This window comes from Hevea brasiliensis, chromosome 9 (assembly GCF_030052815.1).
Source record: "Hevea brasiliensis isolate MT/VB/25A 57/8 chromosome 9, ASM3005281v1, whole genome shotgun sequence".
Lineage (NCBI taxonomy): Eukaryota > Viridiplantae > Streptophyta > Magnoliopsida > Malpighiales > Euphorbiaceae > Hevea > Hevea brasiliensis.
In genome coordinates this window covers 24,707,483-24,719,459 of record NC_079501.1, presented here as the reverse complement: position 1 = coordinate 24,719,459, position 11,977 = coordinate 24,707,483, and the positions used below count along the sequence as shown (strand labels likewise).

The 11,977-nt window shown below is 30.4% G+C and overlaps 1 protein-coding gene across 1 annotated transcript; it reads left to right on the top strand.

Moving 5' to 3' along the window:
• Positions 1–4,357: 4,357 nt before the first annotated feature.
• LOC110654529 (G-type lectin S-receptor-like serine/threonine-protein kinase LECRK3) lies at positions 4,358–6,899 on the top strand. Its single transcript, XM_021810552.2, has one exon. It carries the CDS (start codon positions 4,387–4,389, stop codon positions 6,769–6,771), a length of 2,385 nt encoding a protein of 794 aa, XP_021666244.2. The 5' UTR covers positions 4,358–4,386; the 3' UTR covers positions 6,772–6,899.
• The last annotated feature ends 5,078 nt before the right edge of the window (positions 6,900–11,977 follow it).

Genomic DNA, 11,977 nt, shown 5'->3' with positions numbered 1-11,977 from the left:
ATTAAGCTATATTTATATGTGTTTAAACTTTCAAGATTTAAAAAACGATTAATACCCTATTTGGATAATTTATGAGAAGGAAAGAAAAATAACAGAGAAAAAATATATTTATTTTGTCTTTTTTAATTTCTTCTTCTGTATTAATGAATGAAAGAAAAAATAGTTAAAATTACTACTTTACCCTCACTTTATAAATTTTATTTACCATTTTATTTAATAAGGACATAAACAAAAAATTAAATAAATGATATATATATATATATATAATTGCATAAATTTCAATGAACAATTCCTTCACTTTTATTATTTTCTCTTCAAATTGAAGAGAAAATAAATATGGTAAAATAACTATTATTTTTCCTTCTTCCTCCTATTTTCTCTTCCCTTTCTAAACAAAAGAAAGTAAGAATTCGTTCTTATTTTTCCACAACTTATCTTCCTTACCTAATACTTTTCACGATGCAGTAAAAGTGTGAAATGAAGAAAATTGAATTCCAAAAGTTGAATTAAATATATTTCATCTCGTGAGTCAATTCTTTGATCAAGAAAATTAAAAAGACACTTGGTTAATTTTTTTAAAATTTTTATTATTTTTTATAATATTTAGAGTCAAACCAAAACCGTTTTGGAATAATCTCGAACTAATATTATTTTGAATTAAACGTTTCGAATTAAAATTATTTTAAATTAAAATTGAACCAAACTATAGAATTATCTAAATTAACAATTTCAACTCAAAACTAAATCGGAATCGATCCGTGATAAGGTCTAAACGAAACAGTCTCTAAGGCCCATACCTTTATTAGTGTTGTCTCTCTCCCTCTTAGCCGGCCAAACACATACAGCTTTCAAGTCATTGAATACAATGTCAGAGAGAATATAACTATACAATGTGAAAATTACAATTGTGTGGTTTCATGCTGTCGTGGAATCTAATAATTAAAATCGAATCAAAATTTGGTTATAATTTTAATTTTATTTTTTATTTTTTAGTTTCTAGTTTCCTTTTAATATAATTTTAGAAATAATTTTATAAAATTATTTTTATGAAAAATCATATTTAAATTAGTATTTAAATTAGAAATTAGGGATTAGTATTTTTTAACCCAAGTTAATTTTTTTAATTAAATTTTAATGATATGGCACATGAATTTCACTGATTTATAACAAAATAAGTCAAATGGCTTATCACATTAAATTAAACACATTTTACTTATATTGATTAACCAATTATTAATTTTTATGAATTTTAAAATTTTAAACTATTATACTAAATAAATATAAATTAAGAGACAAAATACGTAAAGATTTGAATCATTATTATAATTAGGCTTTACATGTATTATTAAGTTTATAGTCAAGGGATCAAGCATTTGAATTATAATAAATTATAACTTTAAATTTTAACATTCTATTTCTCTTTATAATTTTTTATGGAATCATGCTGATGGCTTGTCAAATTGTGTCATAAATATATATATGGCATATATATATACAATCTAAAAATTTAAAACCTAAAATTCTAAATCCTAAATCTTAAAAACTCTATAGAATTCTCAACTTAAACCTAAACACTAAGGTCATGCTTAGTATGATAAAATCAAAATTATAATGTAATCGCGATTACATTATATATTTAATTACGATATTTGGTAATATAAAAAATTTGATGTAATAGAATGACAATTACGTAATTAATTATACTTAAAATAATATAATGTTTATTACATATAAAAATGGATACAATCATCATTACTTGTTTTGATTTTTCTTTTTATTGTCAATACTACTATCACTATCTCTACTCAGCCACCACTATTATTCCTACTCCGTTACCACCACAGCAACTATTACCACCATCACTATCACCACCTTGTTACCACCATTACCTAACCATCATTATTACCACTTAGCTATTATCACATCTATCATTACTTGACCACTACCTCACTTTGCCATCACTATCATCATTTAAATACCATTGTGGCCGCCGCCACTACCACCACTACCATTACTTAACCACTACCATTTGATTATCAATAACTGCAATCATCACCACTTATTGTTAATATTATATATAAATTAAATATTAAATAAAATAATCATTATATTATCACATCTATCACTACTTGGCCATTACCTCACTTTGCCACCACTATTATCATTTAAATGCTATTGTTGTTGCCACTACCACCATTACTGTTACTTAATCACTATCATTTAACTATCAATCACTGCAATCATTACTATTTATTATTAATATTATATATAAATTAAATATTAAATAAAAATAATCATTATATTACATTATTTATATTTTTATTCTGTAATCAAAGAGAATAACATTATAACAAATATATTATAATTTTGATTGCATTATATAATTGATTAAATTGTATTATATTATGTTTAACCAAACGTAATCTAAATTATAAATCCTAAACAATAAACTCTGAACCATAAAATTCTAAGTTCTGAACAATTTTTTAACACTAAATTCTAGGCCCTAATCTTAAAACTTTAAATGTAAACCCAAATAAAAAAAAATAAATAAATCTAAAAAAAAATTGACGGACAAAGGCAGGCGATTTAACATTTCCCTTTTTATTTGAAAAAAAAGAAAACCTTAATTAATTTGTCGTAGATGGGATATGATAAGCCAAGGGTTAGTCATATTTAGGCGCAATGCAATTTTACTTCATCAATCACACTCTAGCCAGCTATCTCTTGCAAAAGTGATAAAGAGAGAGCAAAACAAGTAACAAAATCTTCATAATTATAGATAGAAAGAGTCAATTCTTGCGCATAAACGTACAAACATTTAATAAATAAATTTATTGACTTTTAAGACATGGAATCCCAATTTGCACCGAGCTGTTGAACATATTTCAAACTTGTGAGTAGGTCGATTTAAAGTTATAAAAAAAAAATTAATTAAATTGATTTAATTTGAAATTTAGTTTTATTTTTTTAAATAAATTGGTTCAATTTTATTTTTTTTAAGAATTCAATATATTCTATTTAATTTGAATTTTCAAGAAAAAAAATAGAATCAATTTTTTTTTAAATAATTATTATTAGCTTTTAAATCAGAATTAAAAATATGAAATATAATTAAAATTTATTTTAAAATCAGTATAAAATAAGTATATAAAAAAAATCCAAGAAGAGATGAAATTGAATTTAAACTTTCCTGTAATTCACTTTGGTTCAATTTGATTTGTTATAAAAATTGATTTATTCAACTTTTTTTTTTTGTTTTTTTATCAAATTCAATCAATCAATGCTTATCTCTACTTTCAAGTTAGAAAATACTATAATTTTTTGATTTTTCAAACTCAATCAAGTCTATCGATACTCACCCCCACTTTCAAGTTATAAAATATCACAAAGTAATAAAGAAAGACATGAAGTCTTGATGTTTATCTAGGATAATTTAGAAAAAGTAAAATATAAATTAATCTTTTAGATATGTTAAAAATCACAGATCAATTCATATATTTCTTTTATGAGAAATAATTTAGTCTATGAAGTTTAATTTGGTTAACAGTTTAATCTTTACCGTTAAACTCAAATTTTGTTTTATTAATAATAGTCTTTAGAATCAAATTTTATATTTAAGTATTAGTATTTATTTTTTATTTAAATAATTTTATATTTTATAAAGTATCCAAATGTCCATATGGCTCGAATCTTCGCGGGGATGGTTTCTCAGGTGGGTGACGTTCCGGTTGGTGGTGCGATGGAGGTAATTGACTTGACTGCTGTAACTACCTCAAGGGTCATGCAATCGGAATTCCTAATTTCTGACATAGTCTCCTTCGGATTTAGGGTTCTAGGTTGATTTTTGATGTGATGAACACAATAGGATTTGTTTCCAGAATGTTTAAAGGAGGTTTTGGAGTGCTAAAGTTGGGAGTTGAGAACAACTTTCCTATTTGTCCCACTCGATCAAGTTTCAAAGCCAATTATGATTTGCAAGGGTTAAATCACATATAAATAAATAAATAAATAAAAACCATTAAGAAGATAGTTACATATTTAGGTCCACAAGTAAAGGAATGTGGTTCCTAACGTGGAGGAGGACCTGTATGATATGACAAATATCATTTGGATGAACATATTGAATCTCTTCTACGCAGCAAGAAGAGGGGACAAAATGATCAGTTTTGGCCACACCTAACCTCAACCAGTGCAGATGAGTCAAGGTGGGCTCAGCAGCAGCATACGCGATATTTAAGTGCGAAAAGAAATAAAAGGACAAATTGGTCCTTTTACTGTTCTTAGTATAAGTTAGGACAGTGAAAAGCTGCTATTTATATGATAATGTAATATAATGATACCCCGTGTATTGTTCTTGGTCATTCCTAATTAAGAGAAACTCCAATGGCTTCCATGGAAGTTCCTAAACTCCTTTTTCTATTCTCTCTCTTTCTCCTACATTCAGTTTCTGCCTTGGAGAACATAACCTTGAGCTCATCTTTAGTTGCAAATGACAATAGCCCTCCATGGCTTTCATCTTCTGAGGACTTCGCTTTTGGTTTCCAAAAGCTCAACAATACCAACCTCTACTTACTTGCTATCTGGTTTCACAAAATTCCTGATAAAACCATCGTTTGGAGTGCAAATGGAGATAATCCAGCCCAACAAGGCTCCATGCTCCAGATTACAGCCACCGACCTTGTACTTACCGATCCTAGTGGCCAACGAATATGGAATGGTGAAATCAACCCAACTGCAACCGTTTCCTACGGTGCTATGCTAGACACTGGCAACTTTGTTCTTGTTGGTACAAATTCTGATTACCTATGGGAGAGCTTCAAAAATCCCACAGACACCATCCTGCCTTCTCAAACACTGGAATCCGACACCGTCTTGTTCTCTAGGCTCTCAGAAACCAACTTCTCCAGAGGAAGGTTTGAGCTTTATTTCGACAATGGTGACATCAAGTTCAGTCCGCTTGCCTGGCCAACTGATTTCCAGTATAAATCTTATTTTAGTAATGGAACGTCTGCCAGTGGTTCTCAGCTTGTTTTCAATGAATCATTTGATATCTACATGATGCAGAGCAATGGAACGATTGTCCAACTCCCATGGAAGACCCCGAACACAGCACCTAGTGTGGCTGGAAACTACTATCGAGCAACAATGGATTATACTGGAGTCTTAACACAGTATTCCTATCCCAAGGGCTCCAACGGTGAGCAAAGCTGGTCAATCGTGCGATACATCCCTGAAGACATTTGTCATGCCATATTCAATGATCTTGGTAGTGGTGCATGTGGGTATAATAGCTACTGCAGAATGTTAAATGGCAGGCCTACTTGTTCGTGCCCAACTGGATATTCACTTATGGATCAAAATAATCCATTTGGAGGTTGCAAACCAAATTTTCCTCTGGGTTGTGGACTTGGTGATGCATCAGAGAACCTGAAAGAATTATATGAATTGCAGGAGCTTAAAAATGTGAATTGGCCTCTGGGAGATTATGAAAGGCTGCAGCCTTATAGTGAAGATCAGTGCAGAACTTCTTGTTTGCAAGATTGTTTGTGCGATGTTGCCATTTTTGGTAACTCAATTTGTTGGAAGAAAAGAATACCTCTTGGCAATGGAAGATTCGAAATTGGGAACTCAAAAGCTCTAATCAAAGTTAGAAAAGGCCCTTGGGATTACCCTGGTCCTACCTGCAGCATAGATAAGAAGGAAAAGTCGATCCTCTTAGGATCACTTAGTGCCTCCCTTGTCCTCAATGCGTTTCTTCTAATCTTAGCTCCTCTAATTCTCTTTTTGAAACAAAAGAGGAAATCAGACAGAGTCAGTGAAGTTTTAACCCCTCTGGAAACAAATCTGCATGTGTTCACTTACAAGGAACTCGAGGATGCAACCATTAACTTCAAAGAACAAGTCGGCAGAGGTTCTTCTGCAATTGTCTACAAAGGCATCCTAAAATTTGCTCCAAATAATGCAGTCGCGGTGAAGAAGTTGAATAAGTTGTCCCAAGAGGCTGACAAGGAATTCAGAAATGAATTGAAAGCAATTGGGAAGACAAGCCACAAGAATCTTGTCCGGCTGCTGGGTTTCTGTGAAGAGGGAGCTCATCGCCTTCTGGTTTACGAGTTTATGACTAATGGTACATTAGCAAATTTTCTTCTTGGGATTCCAAAGCCTGGCTGGAATATAAGGGCTAAAATTGCCTTGGAGATTGCAAGAGGGCTTGTGTATTTACACGAAGAGTGTGAAGTTCCGATCATTCACTGCGATATAAAGCCTGAAAATATACTCCTAGATGAACATTTCACTGCAAGAATTTCTGATTTTGGGTTAGTGAAATTGTTACTGTGTGGTCAGAGTCGAACTTTGACCAATATCAGAGGAACAAGAGGATATGTAGCTCCTGAATGGTTCAGAAATGTAGCTGTTACAGCTAAAGTGGACGTTTACAGTTTTGGTGTTTTGTTGTTAGAGATTATCTGCTGCAGAAAGAATGTATCGAAACTCGAGCACGAAGAGATACTAACGGACTGGGTTTATGATTGTTTTGTGGAAGGAAGGATAGATGATGTGGTTGAATTTGATAAGGAAGCTGAGGCTGATAAGGACAGGGTGAGCAGATGGGTAAGCATAGCAATCTGGTGTATTCAAGAGGATCCTTTGAAAAGGCCCTCAATGAAGATGGCCCTGCAAATGTTAGAAGGATCGGTTGAAGTACCCTTGCCCCCTATTCGTATTTTCAGCTCTACTTACTCAGATTTTGAGTCATCGTCATCATGAAATTAAGCTCTACTGCAGAAGAATAAGGTGTTGATAATCCAAGAGCATATATTACAGAGATTTTTTTTTAACTTCTACATTGTAGATTGCTAGTACCACATGAATAAAGCTGGTGTATTGATCGAATAGTTAATGATTTAATAGTCATACTGTAGATTATAGGTTTTTCTTCTTTTTATTTTGCTTATAATAACCTGATGATCGAATAGTTAATGATTTGATAGTCATGAATAAAAATTTCATTGGCTATTCGGACACTGGGAAAGTTCTTTACAATTGTTTGCATGGGAAAGTTTTCTCAAAATGTTATTTCAGAGGAAGAAATGTGGTGGAGGGTGAATCTGATATTTGACCAGAACAGAATCCCCAGTAAGATAGGAAAGGAGCGTTCAGCCTTAAATTGCCAAACTTAAAACGCACCCTCAGCTTTCGTAGAAATGGCGATTACAGAAGCAACATAGTTCCTTGAAAAATGAACTTTGTTATTTCCCAGCAGCCACATAGACTACAAAAGAACAGGCTACAAAATTGAAAGAAAAAAAAAAAAAAAAAAAAAAAAAAAAAAAAAAAAACAACCCAACAACAACAATTTATTGTCCGTAATATGGAGTCGGCCACCATTAATAAGTTTTTGATATATTGATAAGGCTAGTCACCTAAAACTAAGAGATCCCACATTTGAATCTCATTAGTGCTGGGTTGATTATATTTTCATGTTATTTGATTGTTTATTTTACATAAATTTATTTTCCTTTGCAAATATACTTTTACTTAGGCCTACATGAGTTATAATTAATATACATATAATTATGATATAACCTATATTCTATGTCTTGGGGGGCAGAAAAAAAAAAGAAGTAATTATAAAACCCCTAAAAAGAAAGTCCTTTTATTCAACTTATTTTGAATTCTATCAATAGGATATGCTTTAAAAAGAAAAAAAAAACACTCAAAAAAATTTTGTTCGATTGTCCTGAAAAGCTTTGATTGTGCATTCCAAGATGTTTTAATCTTAAAATATTTAGGCTAAAATACCCATTGAAGTTAATGTTAATTTTCCACAGAAAAAAAATCAACGATGTCAATCCAAGATGGAGTTGTATGTTTGTTTAAAAGATTAAAAACTTAATTATGATTATAATAATAGCCTCGTAATATGTTTTTTTTTGGTTAATAGAAAATTGCTTGCTTGGGCTAAATATTGTATTCTGGATTGGCTGTAGAATTAAGGATGGCCTGGTCTCTTCAAAGTTCAAGCCAATCCAGTATTGATAACCCTCTTTATCTGGGGTTTTATGATGAGAAAAAAAAAAAAAAAAAAAAAAAACTCAGCAGCCAAGGAAAGTTAGTTTATATATATATATATATATATATATTTTATCATAAAGGAAAATTAGTTCACAAACAAAGGGTAGCTGAATTTGCAAAATTTGCGCTAAAAAGTAAAGGTTCATTGGTTAAATAAATCTAAAATTTTACCTCAGTTATTAATTTTATTCAAAATTTTTAATTTTGAATAATTTAATTATAATTTTTAAAATAAAAAAGTTTTTATTTAAAATTTGAAAATTAATTTGAAAATTTTGATTTGTTACACTTGAATTGTCATGTGTCATGTGGCATGTTATGTCTCTCTTTCTCTCCCTTAATCTCCGCGTGTGTGTATGTCTCTCTCTGTCTTTACGAAAAGAGTATAAATTTTACACTGAGTAAATTTGATTGCTGATGATAGAGAGAAGACGGGAGGGAGGGAGAGATGGAAAAGAGAGAGATGAATAATATATATATATATATATATATATAATATACTATATGGCAATTTAAATGTAAAAGATAAAAATTTTGAATATAACTAACAATAAAAGTAAATGTTTGAATTTATTTAATTAAAAGACCAAAAATAAAAAATGCAATACCATCGTCATTCGTATCTGCAAAAAGACAAAAGCATAAGACTTTGCATAGCTTCAACCGGAACTTGAGAAGTTTTGTACAGCTTTTACTTGCCTTTCGGATAAATTTTAACAACTATCCCTGAACTTATATAGTTATAACACTACAGTCTTTTAACTTTAAAATGTAACATAAAACCCTTTAAATTTTTAAATTTTGCACAATAAAATCCCGTTGACTTTCAATTACTGATTTTTCAGTTAGAAACTAATGTGAATAGCTCCCACAGATCGTGGTTTTTTTTTTCTTTTTTCAAAAAGTGTGGCAAGGATTACGTGCATGTCGTTATTGCAGTCTTCCATATGGAGCTTTCTTCTTCGGTTTTGTGCCTGTAACACTCTAATCCCCTACTGATATCTTATCTTTTTTTTTTACTTTCTAAGATCGTAGGGTCTAATCATTTGAAGCTCTAAAACTATTAACGGATATTAATAATCACCCTATATCACCTATAAAATTGGTGAATTGGCAGAGTGAGTACAAATTAATGAGTGAATAAATAAATAATAAAGAAAAATAGGCAATGTTTTGGTATTTAAATATACCAATATGCTCTACTAAAATAAGCTAGCTAAATGAATATCATTTATTCAAAATCACTTAACTGAGCTAAAATAAAATTCATTGTGTAAAAATATTGTTGAAATAAACATACCAAAGTATTATAAAATTTACAATATCCTTGTATACTCGCAACATACTTACTGTAGATAGTGTTGGTATCTTAGGCACATAAAATAAACTTTGACAGCCTGAGAGCAATGTTGGTATCTTGGGCTATATAATGACGCTAACAGCCTAAGAGCAATAAATACACTGATTATACATATATGCAAAGTTATCCCTAAAGGGCGACCAATTGATATACGCACAAAAAATTATGTGTACATTAAATATTATCTCAAAAATAGTATAAATATAAGTTGAGCTAAAAATAAATCACCTGTCGTCAAGGTACTATTTATTCGATGTATATATTGAGTGTATTCAGGCATTCATTTAGCTGTAATTATAATTTCATTTTATTAAAGATAAAGCATAAATTATCTTTCTCTATTTCTATTTACATAATTAGAAATAATATAAATAATTTATATTTAATAAAATATAAATATTATATATTTATCCATTCACCTGTACTGCAAGATTCCAATGCACAAATACTATTATTCCATCGATGTAAATGAGGGAGCAGAAGCATGGTTATTGATGCATTAGAGCATAAAATTTCAAAATTTTTCTTTTAGGGTTTCATGCATCATGCCACATCTCTTACGTGCCTAATTAATTTCAATGCTCAATTGCATATTAAAACACTTTTAATATGTATTAGGATCTTCATTTGCCATTCAAGATTGTGAATTAACAAATTAATTCAATTAAACCTTAGTTTGAAAGAGAAATTTAGGTACTAACCTCTTTGATGCACTATGGATGCAATTGACACCTTTAGGAAGTACCTAGGACCTCGAGTGTTGCCCCTCTAACTTGTCCACACCAAGATTACCAATGGGCAGCCCCTAATTTTACTTTTCAAGCCTTGCCAACCAATTATAATTTGGGGTTTTGCTTTTAAAAAGGTTATATGTGTGTATAGGACACTAGAAACAATTCCTAACAATTTTAATTCAAAGGGAATGAATGATTTCTCTTTGAATTGTTGAGAAATTGAGAGGAGAGGAAGAAAGCAATGTGCCGCCACACTTGAGAGGCAAGAGAGAGTTATACGTTTCTTCTTTTCTTTTCCTTTTATAATTAGGTCAAATAATCACTTAAACCTTTTGCCACATGTCACCATCACATTGCATCTTATTTTTAATTGACTTAATCACATTAAGCCAAGTGTCAAAGCTAAACTTAATCTTGACTTTGCTCATCTTATATGATGGGAAGACAAATGACAAGCTTATATGGTGCCATGTGTTACCATGTGAAATGATCAAATTACCTTTATGTTTTAATTTTGAGTTCTCAACCCAAAATCATTATTTCTCCTCTTATAATTAATTTATATCAAATATAAATTAATTAATTAATCTCCATTAATTAATTTCTCACAATTAAATTTATATTTAAACACTTTAAATATAAATTTAACTTATAGTATACATCCAATAACCTAGATTTGGTTTCAAGCCATGCTAGAGACTTTGCAATCTCATTGTAAATCAAACCTATTTAATTAATCAATTAAACTCTTTAATTAATCAATTAAATCACATTTTACTTAGTGATTAACTTGTGTATGTATGTGACTCACTAGGCTTATCACTAATTGGCAATGAGATATGATATTAACTCTTAATATCATCACAACTCTTTCTTACCATAAATGATTTCTCTAAATCATTTTAGGCATCTCATAGACCATGGTTGACACCTAGCATAGCGTGCCATGGCCACCCAATCAGTAACAAGGAATACCTTAAATGAACTTATAATCATATGTTACCATGCACTAAAATCTCTCTGTTACAAAATCTCAATTCGAGCTGCAGTCATGGTTAATGTCAAACCCCATTTGCCATGAACATTATGTTCTCTTTTAATTCCAGTTCTTGATTAATTAGATTTTCTTATCAGAAACACTTTTCTGACTAAATCTGTCTGTTCTGGCTAGGAACTTGAAACATCAAGAACAATTAAATGAACATAGGATTTTATCCCTATTTACTTAGGGTAACGGATTCCATCTTGATCAACACCTATCTCCATATATAACTAGTAGGAGCCAACACATGCCCATATACTCATACACAGTACAAGTATGAAAGTAGTATCAAACTCAAACCACCTATATACAAGATAATTGTGTTATCTCAGGTCTAAAGATTATATGCACTGATATGATATATGACAATGCATTGACAAGAGTAAATTCTATGTGCTTGTCATATGCGTCACTGGTTCGGCCTACTTATCATGTATAAATGCCTATCATGTTTGTTGTGTGGCATGAGACTAACCACTCCACCTTATTTATATCTCATATAAATACCTTGGAAACAAACATGATTACAATCTTTCTGAATAAGTCATGTCCTTTGTGAAGTATCTTCGATTGTGAACCAGTTTATGGTACTTTGTGCTAGAAATACTGTAACTCATATTATTAACAACTTAAGAATAAAATTTCTAACAAAATATCAATGGTCCTTTTCTATTACACATAAATACATTATGTAAACGAAAAAGTGAAATTATCTTTTATTAATAAAATATATACAAGATATATACTAAATAATATGCTCTA